The sequence below is a fragment of the Chamaea fasciata genome, unplaced genomic scaffold, assembly GCF_029207755.1.
Source record: "Chamaea fasciata isolate MVZ Bird 193981 ecotype frontalis unplaced genomic scaffold, bChaFas1.0.hap1 SCAF_14, whole genome shotgun sequence".
NCBI classification, from domain to species: domain Eukaryota; kingdom Metazoa; phylum Chordata; class Aves; order Passeriformes; family Sylviidae; genus Chamaea; species Chamaea fasciata.
In genome coordinates this window covers 2,753,366-2,772,632 of record NW_027094099.1, presented here as the reverse complement: position 1 = coordinate 2,772,632, position 19,267 = coordinate 2,753,366, and the positions used below count along the sequence as shown (strand labels likewise).

General features: G+C 46.7%; 2 protein-coding genes across 4 annotated transcripts in view; both read left to right on the top strand.

Moving 5' to 3' along the window:
• Positions 1-7,487, top strand: part of ARIH1 (ariadne RBR E3 ubiquitin protein ligase 1) — a 49,004-nt gene extending 41,517 nt beyond the window's left edge. The window contains exons 10-14 of the mRNA XM_066196093.1: positions 1,427-1,557; positions 1,657-1,714; positions 2,446-2,706; positions 3,158-3,270; positions 5,861-7,487. Coding sequence (XP_066052190.1) covers positions 1,427-1,557; positions 1,657-1,714; positions 2,446-2,706; positions 3,158-3,270; positions 5,861-5,945 — 648 coding nt within the window. The 3' untranslated portion in view covers positions 5,946-7,487. The remainder of the gene's footprint in view (positions 1-1,426; positions 1,558-1,656; positions 1,715-2,445; positions 2,707-3,157; positions 3,271-5,860) is intronic.
• Positions 7,488-8,491: 1,004 nt separating this feature from the next.
• The window catches only part of BBS4 (Bardet-Biedl syndrome 4), a 35,260-nt gene continuing 24,484 nt past the window's right edge, over positions 8,492-19,267 (top strand). Inside the window, exons 1-2 of one of the 3 annotated variants that reach the window (XM_066195918.1) lie at positions 8,492-8,541; positions 10,385-10,436. In XM_066195918.1, the coding sequence (XP_066052015.1) occupies positions 8,518-8,541; positions 10,385-10,436 (76 nt within the window). In that variant the 5' untranslated portion in view covers positions 8,492-8,517. Of the gene's footprint in view, positions 8,542-8,657; positions 10,437-19,267 lie in introns of those variants that run through there. The other 2 variants (XM_066195919.1, XM_066195917.1) reach the window with 2 other exon arrangements.

The following is a 19,267-nucleotide window of genomic DNA, read 5'->3' as shown; positions in this document are numbered from 1 at the left end:
CGAAGGAGGGACCATTTTTGACTCTGAAGCTCACGGAACTGCACTAACTGGGCACAAGCTTCCCTGGCTGAGTATCCATCCTGTGGACTGTCCTAGGGAACATCTGGGTGTTGTGCCCTTGAGGGGAACAGCACAGCAGCTACTGTACTCTGTAGTACAGTTACTGAGTCTGAAGGACAAACGCAGATGACTGGGAAGAAGGCAGGTCTGGAAAGTTCCTCTTTTGTGCTTGGTTGCTGCTTGATCCCGTTGATTTGATGTGCACATTCTCCTGTCTGTGACAATACAAACTAGCAAACTCATATAAAATGCAGTAATGGTTGGGACACTCAGAGTGGGTGTACAAGAAACTGTTGGATTATGTCCTGTATACAAACAGAGTTATGGAGATCGTGCATGTTGGTTTCTTCCTTTACTGAGAGTTTATCTGATTGCCAGGGTAGGAACTTCTTGCTTTGGTTAGCAAAGGCATGCTCCAGACTGGGGAGGGGATTTCACATGCTTCTGACGCAAAAGCTGCAGCTGATTTTACAGGTGTGTGTATCACTGCTTTGGTTATGTTTGTTATTGTATTACATATAAAAAGGGGTTCGTGCAGAAACTTCATGAACGCTGGTGTGATTGTGGGATGAGCTGGATGAGGAGCTGGTTCAGCCTAAAATGGTTTTGGTTTTGTTTATGCAGTTTTTTTCCCCATACTTCCTGCTTTGTTGATTTGTTAATTTCTAAGCTCATGGAGACCACTATATTGGTGTTATATTCCCCAGATATTTCCCTGTGCAGAGCTGCCCTTTGAGATGCTCACATTTGTCAAAAGCCTTACTCCTGAAAGGGAAACCTCATGTGAGCTTTTATGGAAAAGTCTTCAGTGAGGTGTCACATGAAGGGAAAAAAGGGACCTGATGGGAAACGTGGAAACACCTCAGGAAGAGAAATGTCTTTTTAGCTGACAGCAGGTTCTTTGAAGCACACTAGAGTCTTGCTGCATGTTTTCAGCTCCTTTCTGGATGGCGTGTTACAGCTGCAGGTGTCTCGAGTTGGTAACTGTGTGATTTCTGCTTGGTCTCAGTCCCAGAGTGGACCAGACACTTGGTGGTGAGGAAAGCCACAGTGCTTCCCAGGCTCTTAGAGACCACCCCTCTGCTGGGATTTTGGAGAAGGTCATGAAGTGACTCGCCTAGTGTCCCTCTCTGAGAGCAGCATAGATAAAATATGTTATTCCTTAAGTTTTTTCTATCTAACTGCTCCGGGTTTGGAAGTATTATAAGGCCTGACGGAAGAAGATCTCGATGTCCAAAGGGAAGAATTAAATCATGTATTTCACTTGACCTGCTCTGTCTGACTGCCCTGGGAAGCCTTCCAAGTTCCTCAGGCTGTTGGGGTTCCGTGCTTGCCTTGCTAACGGTGCTCTCTGTCCTGTGGACAGGAATGCCCGAAATGCCACGTCACCATCGAGAAGGACGGGGGCTGCAACCACATGGTCTGTCGGAACCAGAACTGCAAGGCGGAGTTCTGCTGGGTGTGTCTGGGCCCCTGGGAGCCCCACGGATCTGCCTGGTGAGTTCGGGAGCGTGCCTTGCTGGAAGGGCGAGGAGGTCGTGGTGCAAACGGCATGGATTTGGACTGAAATCTGTGGAATCGGTGTCCCTGTTACAGGTACAACTGTAATCGCTACAATGAGGATGATGCAAAGGCAGCAAGGGATGCACAGGAGGTGAGTCCATAACCTTTGGTGATGAGGGAGATCACCGGCCCCGTGGTGTGCTTTCTGTAAACCTACACATCTGCTCTGAAGGAACTCATGGATTCGGGCACAAATCCAAAGGACAGTTAAGTCTTTTGACTTTTAAGATAGGGATGGCTTTGCCTGGTACGTGCCACCTTTGTACATCCACAGCACACAAGTTGAACCGTGCCCGTGGTGTTATTTTTTTACAGCTGGTCTGTCAGTGTGAGGAAAATAAGATTAATGACTGTGTATTGAGTCATCTCGGTTCTCTTGCACTATCGAGCATACGGTGCCTTTCCCTTGCTCTATAATCAACTTGAGATTGCCCTCTTAGCACAAGCACAGTAATTAGAATTCCTTATTAGCAAAAGAAACCCCAACAAAACATCATCTTCTCACTTTTGTCATGACACTGGAGGCATTTGAGTCGGGAGGCTGAAATACAAAAGTGATGAGGCTTGAGCAGTGTGATCGTAATTGCTTCCAAGGTTGGGAATGAGGATGTCAGAGCTGTGTTGGGAAGTGCCCTGGGCATTTCCCAGCGTTAGTGGGGCCGTGTGGAGCCGTCTGCCCAACCTGATGGGAGAGGAGCCTCCTTTGGAAAGGAAGCTCCTTCTCTGGATCAGGAAGAGCCCTTGTGAAGGGCTTGCTTCTCTTGCAGCCATTACTTAGTTTTAACTATTTGTTTTCTTTCTCCCTAATGGGAATTCACACAGCGATCCCGAGCAGCCCTGCAGAGGTACCTGTTCTACTGCAACCGCTACATGAACCACATGCAGAGCCTGCGCTTCGAGCACAAGCTCTACGCTCAGGTGAAGCAGAAGATGGAGGAAATGCAGCAGCACAACATGTCATGGATCGAGGTGCAGTTCCTGAAGAAAGCAGTCGACGTCCTCTGCCAGTGTCGTGCCACACTCATGTACACTTACGTCTTTGCCTTCTACCTCAAAAAGAATAATCAGTCCATTATCTTTGAGGTAGGAGAAAATGGAGTTATCAGGAATTCAGATTGCAAAGCTGAGGAAATAAGATTTAATGCTTGGAGGCCTCTAGTCCCCACTTTTACCCAAGTTGGTCTGGTTTAATATTCTGTTATGCAGAAGTTAGACACTTCTCTGGGTGTTGTGTAGGAATGTCCGCTGGAGGAGTCACAGAATCACAAAGCTATGGCTGCCCCATCCCTGGAAGCGCTCAAGGCCGTGTTGGATGGGGCTTGGAGCAACCTGGTGTCTAGTGGAAGGTGTCCCTGCCCATGGCAGTGGGTGGAACTGAATGAGTTTCAATGCCCCTTCCCACCCAAAATCAGTCTGGGATTCCGTGATATCTAATCCTTTTTTATTTTGATACTGATTCCAATTGCACTGAAATAAAAATCTCCCCCCTTTCCTTTACCCCTCCTCAAACACTTTTTTTCTTTTGTCTTTGCAGAATAACCAAGCAGACTTAGAGAATGCTACAGAGGTGCTTTCGGGGTACCTGGAGCGAGATATATCCCAAGATTCACTGCAAGACATAAAGCAGAAAGTACAGGATAAGTACAGGTTTGTGTTGGAATACCCCTCTCTCTCAAAGCTGCCAGGTGTTGCCATGCCCTGTGTCAGGTAGTGACCTGAGCACTTGCCAAGATACAGTTTCTCCAGAGCCACATCCTTGGGAAGCTGTTTGCTCTTGGCTTTGTGCCACCCATTGTGATCAGCCAGTCCCTGGATATCTGAGAGCAGCAGCGCTGTCCTGCTCCAGCCCTGATCCTCCCAGAGAAGCTCTCACGCAGATGCTGGCAGCGTGTATTTGTGTCCCTGCTGGGACCAGCTCTCAGGGGAGGTGACAGCCTGTGGGGAGAGGCTCCCAGCTCTGCCTTCCATCTGCTCTGCAGAGCAGGAGCTGGAAGATCCAGCCCCGGAACGGAAAAAGTCTGTGTCCAGAAGCAGTGGCTCTCAGTACGCTGCTGTTCCTGCACAGAAGGAGCATGTGGGAATGGCCAGCACCAGGATGGGATCTGCAGAGCGAGGGCCAAAGAACAAGGAGTGACTTGGTTGTTCCAAGCTGCCAGCTTTGGCCTAGGATGAGCTGCCAGCAGAGAGCAAATGGCTCTTTTAATTGTCTGCTGGGTCCATTTGTGCAAAACGTGGCTGTAGGAAAGCTGTCCCTAAGGAAGAGGGAGAGAGCAGCCTGCCCAGCTGGGAAGGGGAGCTGGGGACTGGGGTCCAGGTGACACAGATGCCAGTGCTTTGTTCAGTCCCAGGGGAATAATTTCTGCACAGTGGAAAAGTACGAAGCTGAAAATGCGGATGAGTCACAGGATTAGGGCTTGCATTTCTGAGGCATTTTGCCAAAATCACTGAATTTGTTATGCCTGGCTTAGGGGGAAGAAAACATCTAAAGTAGGGTGAGCTGTAGGACTCAATGGACTGTGGGGCGTGGCTGGAGCTGTTAAGATTTGGTGGCTCATCCTGCCCAACTTTGACAGCATAGCTGGGGCTGGACAAGACTTTCCTGACCTTCTTTTTGAAGACATTTTGTAATTTACCCTTTAAGGCCACCATTAATTTGGTATTTCAGACAAAGCTCCTTGTTTACTTCAGTCCTCTGAACCTGCATGCTTTTGTAGGGATGAAATTAAAACCTAATATAGCCTGAATTGCTTGGAAACAGTATCCCAAACCTGCCTTCACATTTCTGGGAAGAAAGAATGCATCTGTCAAGCCCATGCAGGTCCCTAATTAACCAGTTCAGTCATGTCTTAATCATGTCCTGCACGGTGCCCTTTGATGCAAGACTGGGAGCAGGATGTCATTGAGGTGGGTTTAAAGAACGCTGGGAAGCTGCAGGAGCTGCCCTCCAGGCTGGTTTGGTTTCAGCTGTTTGGATCTCTTTGCTTGCAAAGACATATCTAGAAAACAGGATTAAGCCCCCCCACACCCAACCAGCAGAAAAATAACTAAAGTTTGGAAAGCCGAGACCGCGTGTTTGCCATCACATGCTCCTGAAAATCAATGGGACTTTGTGTACAGGGGTTTCCTTTGCACCAGCTGACAGCAGTGAGGGGAGCCACAGCTGCTCCCATGGATAAATGAGTCACTCTGATAAGGCCCTGAGCAGTAGGTGAGGAATTCCTGCCAGGTGTTGTTAGTGTGTATCGTGGGATAGCTTCCCACTGGGAGATTTCTCATGAGGGATGTCTGACCACTGCCAAGCAAGTTGGGTTCCCTGCAGCCAGAGCCTCTCAGATGCTTATTTAGAGTTTGCTCTTGGAATCTGAACTAGTTCAATGTTTCTGTGCTTTTTGTCTTCTGACACACCCGAAACAACCATGGCATCCTTTGCTGTCTTCTCTGATATTCCTTTTCCTCAGGATCTGTGATCCTGGGAGGGCTGGAATGGACTCTGGGATCAGTTTCATGTGCAGCAGTTTTCAGTGAGCATAGGTGGGAATACTCCAAGGGTGTAGTGTCCCTCTGAGAGGCACATGGTGGGATGTGAGTTGAAACCTGCTCTCCAGCAAGACCAGTAACCCTTTGGACCTCTTCCATCTCCACTGGGAAATGAAGCTGTGTCAGTACTCCTGAGGTTTTCATCATGGACTGGTTTGGGTTGGAAGGGATCTTCAAGTAAGTCTGGTTCCACCTCCTGCTGTGGGCAGGGACACTTTCCAAGAGATCAGGTGTCCCCATCCCACCTGGCCTTGAACACATCCAGCTAGTTTTTCCCAGCTAACACATGGCTTTTTGTTGTCCTGATGGGGCTTAGAGCAGGCACCAGCCCACGTTTGAGGAGAGCTTATCCCATTCCATGTGTCACCATCAACCTGTGCTCAGGTTTTTTCAAACCACAGCTGCTGCCCCCTTCTCTTCGTTATTCCTGAAGGTTTCTCAGCTGTAGAGGCTCTGGGGATACTTTTACCTGAAAAACTCCAAATTTGCACACTGGATTTCCAGCCAGGGACCTGGAGCTTGAGTGACTGGAGCAACCAAAGTCTTAATCAGCACTGTTAATGGGCTGTAAATACAAACTCCCTTCTCGGGGGATCACCTCTTTCGGCAGTGAGGCGTGCTGTAGGTTTGGATGACTTGGTGCCAGGGATGTTCCATGATTCCTGACGTGCCTTTTCCATGCTGTCCCTGTCCCCTGCAGATACTGCGAGAGCCGGCGGAGGGTTTTGTTGCAGCACGTGCATGAAGGCTACGAGAAGGACCTGTGGGAGTACATCGAGGACTGAGCCTGGGCCCGCAGCAATGAACTCTGAACCCTTTCCCATCCTAGAGTGCTCATGCAATTCCAATAAAACCCACCCAGGGCGCTGCTCCGCCTCTTACACCGCTGGTCTGTAGTACCGGGATTCTGTTTTGTTAACAGAAAAATTAAGTAAATTATATTGTAATAAAAAAAAAGGTAGATAAACCATTGTACAACAGTATTCTAGGCGGCCAAGAGTGTGACAGACGCACTAAAAAACCCTCCAACTTTAACTTGTAACGTAGCTTCATCCTCCAAGCCGACTCCTTTTTCTTTTCTCTCTTTCTTTTTCTGTGTGTAGTACAGATGAAACTTAAACCAGTTTCTTGACACTGCTTTTCATGTCCAAACCAGCCATTTTGATGGACTTTGGTGAGGGGGGTGGCTCTCCCGCCCCCTTCCTCCTCTCTGCCACCCAAGTACACGGATGAATGTGGATTGGCTCATTGTAAAGAGGATTTTTGGGGAGGGAAGGAGGGGGGTACACAGCAAGGAAAAAAAAAAAACCCAACCTTTGTATATGACTTTTAAAACAAAAAGAGGACAACACAGTATTTTTCAAAGTTGTATATAGCGCATATGCATGGACAAAGAGCAAGCGTGGCACGTGTTTGCATAATGTTTAATTACAAAAAAATATTTATTCTTTAAAAATCTTCAAGATTATGTCTATTTGCTGTGCATTTTCTTTCAGTTTGATTCTTTTGTTTTGGTTTTGGTTTTTTTTTCCCTGGGCTGGGGTGGGGGAAGCGTGTGCTGGTGTAGTGAATATATCTATATATATATATATTTTATTTTTTTTTTCTTTTTGGAAGGCTTTTTCCAGAGCAGTTGGGTTTCTCCTCTTCCTGCAGTTCCTTTCTGTCCAGGGCCTCCCCCAGGTCTGTGTGTGTATCCATTGCTGGCGACGGACGCGGCCCCTCGCAGCTCCTGGAGCTCTGGTTCAGGATGCCTTGCCTTTTTCTTGGTTTATTTTCGGCCCCAGATCTTTACCTGCCCAAATCCAGCTCTGTGTTCCCACTCGTGCACGCAGGACACGTGCTCTGATCCCAGAGGAGGCGTGTGTGTGTGTCTGTGTGTGTGTGCGTGTTTGTGTGCGTGTTTAGAGGTTTGTTTTGGATCCCGAGGCAGGACAAGGAGGGGTGTTTTGCATCACTTCTCCAGAGACTTCCTGCGAGATTTCGGCTGTGGATCTCCTCTTCCTCCCCCTTTCATCTGTCGAATGGACCCTTTCTTGCTGTTCTAATTTTCACTTCATTATAACGAGTCGTAACATTGAAAAGGAAAGATGATGGAATTGTCTTTGTGTTTGTTTTGGGCTCAATCACTGGGCGTCCTGTCCTGGCAACTATTTAACACTCCATCTAGTGCAGTAGAAGCTGAAATCAGCGGAGTATTTTTCAATTAAAAGGGGAAAGAACTAATGAGTTTAGCTACTGAGTCCATTTTTATGATTTCTGTAACAAGAGCTATGTTAAACTAAACAATTGGTGGTGGTTTTATTAAATTTACTCCTGTATAGGAATTCCTTCTGTGGTATTTTTCGCCAGGCAAGTGTCCTCTAAGCCTCCTGCTGCTCTGCCGGCTTCCAGGGGCTGGAAGTTCTGAAGGGGTCAAATAAAAAAGGCAGATCCCAGGCAGGGCTGTAACACGGGATGTTTCCAGCTGGCAGCGGGGTCACCTCGGCTCCCTCACCGCTCCTACCGCCGTTCCACGGATGTGGTTTTGTCCCTGTACGCCTGCTTTTCCCTTTATTTGCCCTGGAAATCAAACGTGAGGGAGTGCAGCCGCTTTCCCTGTGCTTTTCCTGGTGCTGCTGGAGGGGTGGGATGGCGCAGCGCTGCGTGGGAGCGGCCCTGCCCGTATCCGTCCCTGCCATTCCCGTTGGGAATTCTCTCTCTCCATGCCTTGAAACACTTGGAAGCTGGAGCGTGGTGGGCTGGGCAGGTGCAAGCACAGCGGCGTTGGGTTTCCATGCCGTGTTCCCCGAAAGGAATACGCCAAGGCTGCGGGCACTCCACTCCAAAGGAAACCCGGGCTGTGGCGTCCTCACTCCCGCTGGCTCTTGGCAAACCTAAAGACAATGACAAAGCCCTGTTCTGTGGGAGAACCTGCTGCAGTTCCTTTCCTCCGGGTTTCAGGCGCTCGCAGGTGAATTATCTGGCTGGCGGGACACCATCCCCACACACGCTGTGGAAATAGAATGGAAAATAAAATCCGCCATCCAACCTCCCTCTCTGCTGCTGCTGTGGGGCGGGGAGGGAGCGGGGCCGCGGCCGCTCAGCGCTTCCCGGGCCGTCCCTCCTCACTGCCGGCCTCATTTCCCTCTACACCGCGGAGTTCCCAATAAAACCTTCCAAAAGCCGGGCATTTTATTATTTCTGTTGTTTATTCGGGGGTTTTTCAGGTTCAACGGGGGCCGGGACTGGCGGGGGGCGGAGGGAGGGAGGGGGAGGCAGGAGTCCGCCACCGCCACCTTCCCGCCGTGCCCCGCGCGCCATGGCCGCGCCGGAAGTGGCGGGCGGTCGCCATGGCAACCCCGGCCCGCCGCGGCCATGGCGGAGCCGCAGGACGCCACGGTGAGGGGCGAGAGCTGCCCGGGCTGAGGGGGCCGAAAGGGACTGGAGGGGCGAGGGACGGGAGGGGAGATGAGGGGAGGTAAAGGGAAGCTAGGGGCGGCGGCGGCGCCGGCAAGTTCTTATGGAGAGCGAGTTTTAAATCTGCACACTTCTTAAGGAAAACGTGAGGGAAATCCAGCCTTTGCTGAAGTAATCAACGTTAATAATCGATTATTAGGTGCTGGAACAGGGGAAGAGTAAAGGAGGTGGGGAAGGGGCTGCAGCACAAGGAGCAGCTGAGGAAGTTGGGGGTGGACAGCCTGGAGCAAAGGAGGCTCAGGGAGATCTCGGAGCCCCTGGCAGGGCCTGAAGGGGCTCCGGGAGAGCTGGAGAGGGGCTGGGGACAAGGGATGGAGGGACAGGACACAGGGAATGGCTTCCCACTGCCAGAGGGCAGGGCTGGATGGGATATTGGGAAGGAATTCCTGGCCGTGAGGGTGGTGAGGCCGTGGGGTGGAATTCCCAGAGCAGCTGTGGCTGCCTCTGGATCCCTGGCAGTGCCCAAGGCCAGGCTGGACAGGGCTTGGAGCAGCCTGGCACAGTGGAAGGTGTCCCTGCCCGTGGCAGGGGCTGGAACGAAATGATCTTTAAGGTCCCTTCCAACCCAACCCATTCCATAATTCCTTAGGATTTTTGTGGTGGAGGGCAGTTGCTGTGAAGCCCCTCAGGGGTCAGTGCCAGGCGTGGGGTGTTCGGTGTGCTTAGAAATGATCTGGACAAAAGGATGACTGGAAAGTTACTCAGGTGAGGAGGAAACTGGAGAAACTCCAGGAAAGTCCTAACAGAGCTGAGTGATGATGGAATGATGGGTGTGCAGATTCTAAAAAACTGCAATATATAAAAAAGTGAGGGGTTTGTGCTGGTTATTTCTGCTGAGGATGGAGTGCTTGGAGTTGGGTAATTCCATGAAAATAGCAACTCCGTTTTTCACAATAGGAATCAGAAAAGTCAATCAAATTTTAGAAACTGTTAAGAAACAAAAAAGTAAACAGTAACAAAAAAAAAAAAAAAAAAAAAAAAAAGAAAAGAAAAGAAAAAAAGGAGCCTTTATTGGGTTATTTTTCATGTCTCAGCATCTCTGATCTGCCCCATCTCCAGTAAAAAAAAGATGCAACTAGAAAATGTTCCCAAAACATTGCAAAGAATGAAGATCGACTGAATCTCTGATTTTAAAATTTATTAAGGAGAGGGGAGGTGACACAGGTGTATAAAATCCTCTCTTGTGTCTTCCCCAAAAAGCAAAGTGCAAAATAAAAATACTTAGCTGTGTAAACCCATTTATCTCCTGTGAAGTAAGAAAATCATATAAAATTAATGCATTTTCCATGGACTGGGAGCTCCAGTGTCTGCTGAGGGGAGGTTCCCTGCCCTGCCTGCGATGGGATATCCCTGTGCTCACAGCCTGTGGACTCAGACAGTTCCCTGGGAACAGCTTTGCCCTAATTAACTTCATAAATACTTTATGATACATGTTTTTGACTTATTTTCTCTGTGATCTCTGATTAGCTTCTTAAATGCCCCAGTATTGTTTTTTTGCAAGGTAAAGATGACTTCCCATGGTGCTGGTGGTCAGAAGTGACCCCGCCAACAGGGATGTGCTGCACAGTGAGGGTGTTTATTTAATCGAGCTGTGGAACAGAAATCTCTGCCTTGCTTGGCAGGGCAGAGTTTGTCCAGCAGCGATGCTGCTATTTTTATGCCCTCCTTTGGGATTTGCCAGTTGTCCTTTCTGATTATTTTCTGGAACAGAGCTTCAAGAAACCTTGCCTGGTATATTTACTACTCCTGGTTTCTGTCTTTTCAGGTTTCTTCATCGCCAGCGGCTACAGAACCAACAAAACCCCGTCCTAAAAAAGGTTTGTTTGAAGATATGATTGTGTTTCTTGGGCAGGTTGGTTTTAAGGTTTCTTCTATAGTGTTTGCAGCTGTCTAGGAGGAAATAAATGTCCTCTGGGAAAAGAGGAGACTGTCTAGACTGTAATTTGCTGAGTACCAGTATTTTTCCAGGGTCTCTCTGAGCTCGGTGCTGTTCCTGGCTGACTTACCATAGCCACAGCCTGTATCACGTTTGCTTATAATCTGTGAGACTGTTTATTTTATTGTGTACTTACTTATGGGGCCGTTAATGAGTCTGATACTCATTTATCCTCTCAAATAGTAACGGGTTTGTTTTGATGTCTTGCTCTGGAAATAATTTTGGGAAGCAAACATTGTGTCTTGTGGGGGTTTTTTATGTCGCATGTTCCAGTTTTTGAAGTAAAAGTGGTATCAAATCAGGCAGGTTGGGACTGAGTTTAATTATTGTTTCTTTGCCTTTGTTTGTTGTTTCTTTACAATACTGAAAATGTGTTAATTCACTCGGTCCAAATTGTTGTTTTGACGTCTTGGTTGAATCTGAGCTGGAGCAGATACAATTTCTGTTGTCGGTTCAAAATGTTTGACCAAATCCTGCTGTTTTTGAGGGATCTGGTAAATTCTTCAGCCTCTCCTTTCCCCCTTTCTTGAGGCAGGACTTGCCCTGACACACACAATGAGTATTTCCTTCTCTGTGGCACTGCTCCCCTTCCAGCACAGATCTGGTCACTGCAGAGCTTTTGTGCCTACCTGAGCTGAGCATTTGGGCTGCTTTTTGATGGGTTCTCCTTTCCTGAGTGTGCAGAAGGCCCCTTCAATTCAGATTCTAATTAAGAGTATTTACTCCCAGAGCCAGAAGCAATCCTCCTCTTCCCTTGCCTTTGCATTCAGCAAAGTGAACACAGTCCTTTGGCCATTTTCTGCCGTGATGTGCCTGTCACAGTATTCCTTGGGATGGAGACTGCCTTGGGATAAGGCTGGCAGTTGATGGGCAGCTGGGCGCTGCAATGACATTCTGCCTTACTGGGTTCTTTCTGTGTGTATGTAGGCCTTGGAAAGCTGCTTTGCTTTTGGGGAGCTCAGGCCAACCTTGCATAGTCCCAGTTCCTGGTAGGAGAATTCCAGCCCTTGACCAGAGTATGGCTGTGCTGGAGATGGGGCTTGAGCTCTCAACACAAGCCCAGGCCTCTTTGGTAGCTTGCCCAGAGAAGAGGAGAAGATTGCTGCTGCTTCAGGCCTGCATGCAAGTAAAAATAACTCCCAAATTTACTTTTATCTTGACCCTCAACTCTTTCAGAGCAAGGATTGCTCTAAAATTACTCTAAATCGGTTACTTTGAGGCAATTAGTCTGACTTCCAAGGAGGCACTGATGGGCTCCCTGGTGAGCTATTTCATCTCTATCCTTTCCTACAAAGGTTATGACTCCCATCTCCTCATCCTCCATAACCCCCACCCTGCTCTGCCTCCTTGTGCCAGTCCCATTTTTTTGTGGCTCTGGATCTCCCTTTTATACTGACACAACCCTTGACTCCAAATAAACTACGATGATTTAAAAAAAAAAATAAAAATCCTCTAGCCTGTGACTTTTGTAATTCTCTTTTCTGTCCTTTAAGGTAAATTGAGGCATCTCCAGTGCCTGGCACACCTCGGGTCGTTCCGACTGAAATGCCTTCAATGCCTTTGGGCTTTGCCATTTAATATTTGACTTCGGTGCAGCGGGGAAAGCTGATTTGAGCTGCCTGATCGTTAATCTCTAGGAAATGAGGGCAGCAAAAAGATTTGTACTTGGAGTGATGTAACAGTGTCCTCAGTGTGTGGGTGGGGGACTTGGGGCATGGAAAAGAGGAGGGAGAACGAAGGGATGTTGGATATGTTTTCTGTGGAATTTGGCAGGAAAGAGCAGCATCTTTTTCTCCCATGACAGCTGGGTTTTTAAATAGAGTATTTGTAGAACATCTTAATTAAATATCTCATCCCATTTTAGTTTAGCTGAGGAGAATTACGATGAACTTTAGGAGCCAGGCTACATCAGTGCTGTTTGAACAGAGAGTGCTCCTAAACTTATTTTAAACTGACATTTTAAATGTTGAATGGCCACTTTCTGTAGCAGCAAATTGCCTTTTTGTGTTTGCATTGTGTTTTCAAGCAGGATAAACCGTTGGTGTCAGTGTTTTCTCTGGCAAGAGAGATCCTGAACTCAACATTAGCACAAATAGGTCTGTGAAATGCAGAGACCACATGAAGAGTTTGGTGTGGGCAAAATTCGTGTCCAAATAGAGCAATATTGGATGATGTGTTTGCGCACAGGTGTAGCAGAGTGGGACCAAGTCATTGCTGAGGCCCTGTGTTAACCATCACAGTGCTGCATTCATCTGTTCAGCCTGTCTGTGTTTGTACTGGGCAGGAGTGAGGGATTAAATGTGCGTTTCTGAGAATGGAGTCTCAGATTTGCCAAAAAACATCGGAATGACGAAGTACACGCCTGAGGTTTGCGGCTTTAACCGGAAGGCCACGTTTTCAGCCGTGCAGGTCTGAATACATCGGGTACATTGAACCTGAATTGAGTAGCTTCCCCTCACTGTTCCTTGCTTTCCTCCTATGATCCTGCCATGAGCCAAGAAAAGGTGGAACCTACAACCAGTGTTTAGCAACTGGATTGTATGGCTCTTAAAACAACACTGCTGAGCTTAGAGGCAGAATTTGCTGGTGAAGGAGCTGATCCATCATGTGGCTCTTGGGCTGGCAAAGCCTGAAAGCTGGGATTTGGGAGGGTCTGGCTTGCAGGCAGGCCAGCTCTGAGGGAAGAGGAGGAGTGTTCAACAAGGGTGAAGGAGGTCTAGAGGTTCTGGAGCAGATGGTGCTGGTGGAATCAGGTTTGAAATCTCTCCATGCAATGATCTGAATTAACAGCATGGGTGGAGGCGACTCCCTCCAAACATCTTGTGGCCACGCTCGGTGACAATCGCCCCTCAGCAGCTGACACAGGAGTAACATTCATTATTTTGTCTTTTATCCCCTGTTGGGAGAGCTGCTCCAAAAATCAATTCCCTTTGTTGCTCCATCAAGATCCATAACGCTCCCTGTGTTGATCCCCAAGCAACTGAGGGTGGAATAAAGGGAGCTCTGTTCCTTGTAGAGATAAGGGGTTAATGTCAGCCTGCTGAGGTGGGGTTTTAATCTCCCTCCTGCATTCTAAATTAATCAGATATTTTCCTAAATGCTTTACTGGTTTGGAATTGAGATAGGCTGTCTCCCATCTTCCCACTTACTTTTTCCCACGCAGGCAAATCAAATAATTTTATAGGATCTGATAGTACTGGAGTGCAGAAGTGCTTTTACCAGCTTGTATTGTTGACTTTTATGGAACATAACTTGAATTTATTTCTCTTTATTGTGGAAAAAATGTTTAGAAAGTAAGTTCAGAGCTTCTGTTTTTCTAATAACAGTTCAGAGGTTAATGGGACAATTTTAAATGCATTTGGATTTCTACATGAATATGAGACCTCAGACTTTCTGAGGTGCACTGATGGTATTTTAATGACAAGGTAGAATCCTAAATATGTACATAGTATAATAAACTCACTGAAGCAAAATGGATTTTTCTTGAATCACTGGGAAGAACTTGTCCTAAAAATCCATTAATCTGTCAAGAATGAGGATTCTGAATTGTCATCAACCACCTCTACACTTACCGCAGGAAGGGTCAGGTAGATAATTTTCAAAACGAAAACCCTGTAAAACTGTTAGCAGAGATCAAGTGTTCTCCCAGGCCTGGGCATTGGGGTATTTTTTGGATGCTTTGTAGGTATGTTTTTTCTAGGGTTTGAAGCAAGGAATTAACCGTGACCTTTGGCAAAGTGCTCTGGCTTTTGTTACTTTCCATTAATCAACCACAAGCTTGGCCTAATATCCAGTGACAGGTTTTGGATGCTGCAGGCTTTTGATTAACTAAACATTTGGAGACATGAAATGAAAAGTATCATATAAATGGATATATTGCAATGCATTGCTTGGCCTGTTGGGGGGTGGCTCTGGTTGGGAAGTGCCAGTGACAATAAACAAGCTCCAAATGTGGCTCTTAGGTAATAAATCATGCTCAGATTATGCAGAAATAGCTAAGTGGCTTTTGATGAGCTGTCCTGTCTCTCTCCGGGTGGCTCCTGCTCTCCCAGATGAACCAGTGGGGATCCCTCCTGCCCCTGCAGATGTTTTAAGGGATTCTGTGAGTATTTAATCTGAAGAGCAGGAACTCTCTACCCCGTGGAGTCGATTCCATGCACTTGCAGTGCTGATCATTTCTGAATTTCTGATACAGTTTCTTAATCAATATAAATCCATTCTTTGAGCTGGCTTCAAAGCTGCCTTTGAACTTGTGAGAGTGAAGCTGCCTGAGAAATCCAGATAAAAACAACCCCCTTGAGTTAAATTAATTAATACTTCTAAGTGTGTCGAAAAGAAAAGGCCTTAGTGGGAATGTCGTGGTTGGAGGGAGCCAATCCAGCCCTTATCTGTCCATACCCATTCGCTTCCATTTGGCCACGTGCAAGCCAAGATCTTTTAGTCCATTTGAACCCCCAACCTTGTGGGAAGAAATTGGTTCCTAAATAAGCTAGATTAGTTGGTAATTACATCATTGTTTTATGTAAGAGACTTGGGTATTTCCATCTCGCCGATAAGTGGGGAGCTGTGAGTGCTGTGTGTGATGCTCAGGATCTGATGCAGCTGCCAGTTTTGAGTAGTGAGATTAAAAAATGGATTATCATTTCTGGGTAATTAAATTCTGTAATATCCTTCATTTCATCCTCTTCTCCCCAAAATAACAGCCCAGTAATCCCTGCACTGCAAAGAACTGGTAATATTTAAATTGGAATGTGCTAGCACAGCTCTGCCCTCTTGTGTGTGTACATTAATATCTGTGCTGACGGGAGCAGGGAATCCTTTGCAGGCAGCGTAATAGGGAACATTTTAGTGCCAGCTTTTAAAACAGGTAAATTCATTTTTTGAAGCTTCTTTGAAAGTCCTTGGTGCCAGGCAAGTTTCTTTTGATTTTAAAGCCTTCAGCTGCAGTTTGTTGGCGTGCTGCGTAAAAATAAAATGGCATCTCCTAGTGGGAATTTAAAAATAATTCTGTAAAAATAGTAAGTGACAAGTTTAGGAAGGGTGGGATTCATCTCTCTGCATTGAGATGTCTCTGATGCAGAACGAGTCTCAGCACATCACCCATGCTCCATGTTTAGTCACTGGAAAGGGCGTCTGTGCCATTCCCTGACCTGTCCCAGCCACCTGTGCTGGGATGAATCCCTCCCTAAGGATGCCTGTTCCTCTCCTTTACCATGGAGACAGCCCAAGGCAAGTCACTTGTGTTTTCAGACACTGGAAGGAGATGCAGCTCACTCAAGAGTCAGAATTCCCAGTGTCTGTGCAGCTAGAATTGGATCATCTGAGTCTTTAGTGACAAAATCACCTGTTGCATATAGCTCAGCTCTCCCAACAGCGTCTGTGGCACAGGAATGATGGGACATGCTGAGCAAGGAGCAGCTCACTGAGGGCTTGTTGAATAAAAAATATCTCCATTCACTTCTTGCAGGGCCTGTCCCCTTCATTGCTTACGCTTCCAGCTGCATTATACATGCTGCAAGTCCTGGGATTTAGTCACTGCTTTATTCATAATTCTCAATTTTATTCCCTGCCTGACTGTGATTCGTTTTTATACTTCTAATTAGAAGGAGGCAGGGTGTGCTTCTGTGACTGTGTAATTAAAGACTGTATCATTAACACATTTGTGCAGTAGGGGAGAGTGAAGATGCACAGGCAAATGTTCATCCTGGGATAGACTGGGGTTTCCCACCTGGAAAACTTCATCCTGAGGCAATGAGGCTGGAAGAACTTGAACCATAGAGTCTTGTAGCAGAGGAGTATTCAAGTGTTTGCAAGACCAGCTTCTGTATTTTTTTTGTGTATATATCTATATCTATATCTATGTTCTTATAATATTCCTTCAATATAGCATTTCTTGGCAGTGGATGAACCCTGGGCAGGTTCTAGGTGCTATTCCTTATGGAGTTTCAAAGACTGATGTGGCTGGATTGTGGTCCTCTCCATGTTGGAATTTTATTTTCCTTCCTAAAGGAAAACCTTTTCTTACAAATGCCTTATAAGGATTTTAGTTTCAATTTCCATCTAAAATACCTCATGCTGTAGACAGAAAAAGACTAAGCATAGGAATTAAAGCCAAAGGAAAGATTAGACTGGAAATCCCCAAACTACTTTGCTCCTGATGCTGGAATTAATGAGAAGCTGGTTATTTTGGGAATGCCTGCAGCCACTTGGTGAGGGAAATAGTTCCCATCCCAGTGTTGCTGTGGGAGGAGGCAGTGAGGAGCCAGCAGTATCTCAGACCACCTCTGCTGTTCATAAGGCATTTTATTGCCACGCCTTGGCAATAGTGTGCTCTGCTTCCCAAATCTGGGAACAGCGTTGGCAAACAGACACCCAGAGAGCTCAGACTCCACCTGGCCTACAAGAGGCATCGAGCAGGACGTGGTTTAAACAGAGAAGATAAGAGTTGGGATGTCATGCCAGCGCTTGGATCCTTGAGTATTTCCAAGTGTGGTGTCTGCATTCTCAGACACTTAAAACCAACATGTCAAGTAGCCTGGTTTTTGGTGTTTTCCCCTATTTTTTGGTTTTCCTCTGTTCTGAGCTCATCTCTGCTCAGCAGTCAGCGCTGACGGTCAAAATTGGCTCGTGCAGAGCAAACAGACTTCCAGTTCTCATTTTTCGGAAAAGATCATACTTTTTCCAAATTCCTTTTTAAAGGCATTTGTTACTAAATTTCTCTCCAGTGTTATTTGTATGAATCAAATTTTAGACTTGAATTGAGCATTATCAGGCCTGAATTGAACTTTTTATGGAGTAATGATCAGGATCGTGTGCTTGTGTTAATGTGTGTAAATCTCATCCCCCCCTCCCGCCAGATGGATTCAGGACTGCACAGTGGCATCTCACCAGCCTCTGTTTGTTTACAGATCATCCCACTTCACCCTAGGGTTGAACTTGAGCAGCACATAGTAGAAGACAAATAATTTAATAAAATAATTCTATTTATATGGCAAATTAATTGAATAATCATTGTATTTATTTCATGATTGAAACCATCCTTCTTCCGAGTAACTCAGAACTGTAAATGTCTTGAATCAGAAAAAAACCCACAAATCTGAGCAAACAACTCCATGAGATTTATGCAGTGCAAAGTAGCAAGAGAAAATGCCCCTTTTCCCCCATGCCCTAGAGTATAAATCAGATTTAAGATACAATTTTGAAGTCTTTCATCTATCCTTGGCTAATTTTCCTGCAGGGGGAGGTGGAGAGTCAGAAATGTTGCCTTTTTTGTTGTTGTTTAAACCGCTATTTTCCAGCCTCCTTCCAGCTTTCCCTGCACCTCTTGGAGCTATTAAGCCGCGGGAGGCAGCTCTGGGGATGAGTTACGGCTCCTCGCCAGCGCCGGGCTGTGTGTGATGAGTTTTATTAACCCCAGCTGACTGTAAATAACGAGCAAACACACGGCTTCAGGGCTGGATTTAAAGGTGTTCCAGCAGCAATTTGCAAACGGGAAAACAGAGGGAGAAGGGATTACAGAGAATGGCTGCAGTGTAAAGCTGGTCCTTTTTTTTGTTGTTGTTTATATCCATCTTAGAGGGATTTGTGCGTTCAGACACTTCCATTCTCACATATATTCACTCACACATGGTGAGTGAAATACAGCTCGTAGAGCCTCTTCTGAGTGCTGGGTTTTGGGGTTATTTTTCATTATTACTGAGTTTTGAATACATTAACGGCTCCATTTTCAAACTCCGAGGATGGATCTGGGCGTAGGAAGAGCAATGTTCCTGTGCTAGTTTTCTTTCAAAGCTCTAATGTATTTATACTGCCACTGTCTCAGTAAAAGAGTCTGAAGAGGGGAAGAGGATTTCTTGTTAAATTTGGCTCTGCTAGAAATTTGTAGGATGCTTCTCTCACACCAAGGCAGTCTGTTAGTTTTAAATCTTGATAAGAAGATTGGTATTAGAGCTTACAAATGCTTTCTATCCATTATCATGCCTTGGTTTGGAAAATCCAATTCCCTGCAGGGCTGTGTTGTTCTGTAGAAGCTGTTCGAGTGTGTGCCCTATTACTTTAATGTTATTTTTGCCCAGAAGATGCTCATTCCCTCCCTGACACTGGATTTACAAAGGGTAGTGGAATTCCTGGCGTTGGCAGCTTGTGAAGCTCGAGGCAAAAAGGAGACAGGCACAGATGGGCTCATCCTCTCCATCCATGTTTATTTAACACGGATAGGAGAGCACGGAGCTGCATTTGGGCTGTAACCACAGCCATGCCTGAACCTTCCCCAAGCACTGAGAGTGGAAATAATCCTGGCAATAATGTCAGGACACGTCCACAGGAGGCTGGGCAGAGAATTCTCCGCAGAGAATTCCACGTGTTGCCTCTCAGGTGTGGATGCTCTCCTGCAGCCACAGGTGGATTGTGTTTATGCCATTGGGAGTTTGCTGTTAAGGCAATGACTGGAATTACTTGGAAGTGGGGTTTCAATCTCCAGACCCATCCAATCCTGCTGCTGAGTGGGTGTTGCCTGATGATGGGAGCTGATAACCTGCATCTCTCTGGCTTTGCCACAGCCCAGCTTCCTCCTTTGATTTCTTCAGAGCAAGGTGCAGTGGTTTTCCACTGTCAGAGGGCTGGGTTAGATGGGATATTGAGAAGAAATTCCTGGCTGTGAGGGTGGGGAGGCCCTGGCACAGGCTGCCCAGAGAAGCTGTGGCTGCCCCGGAT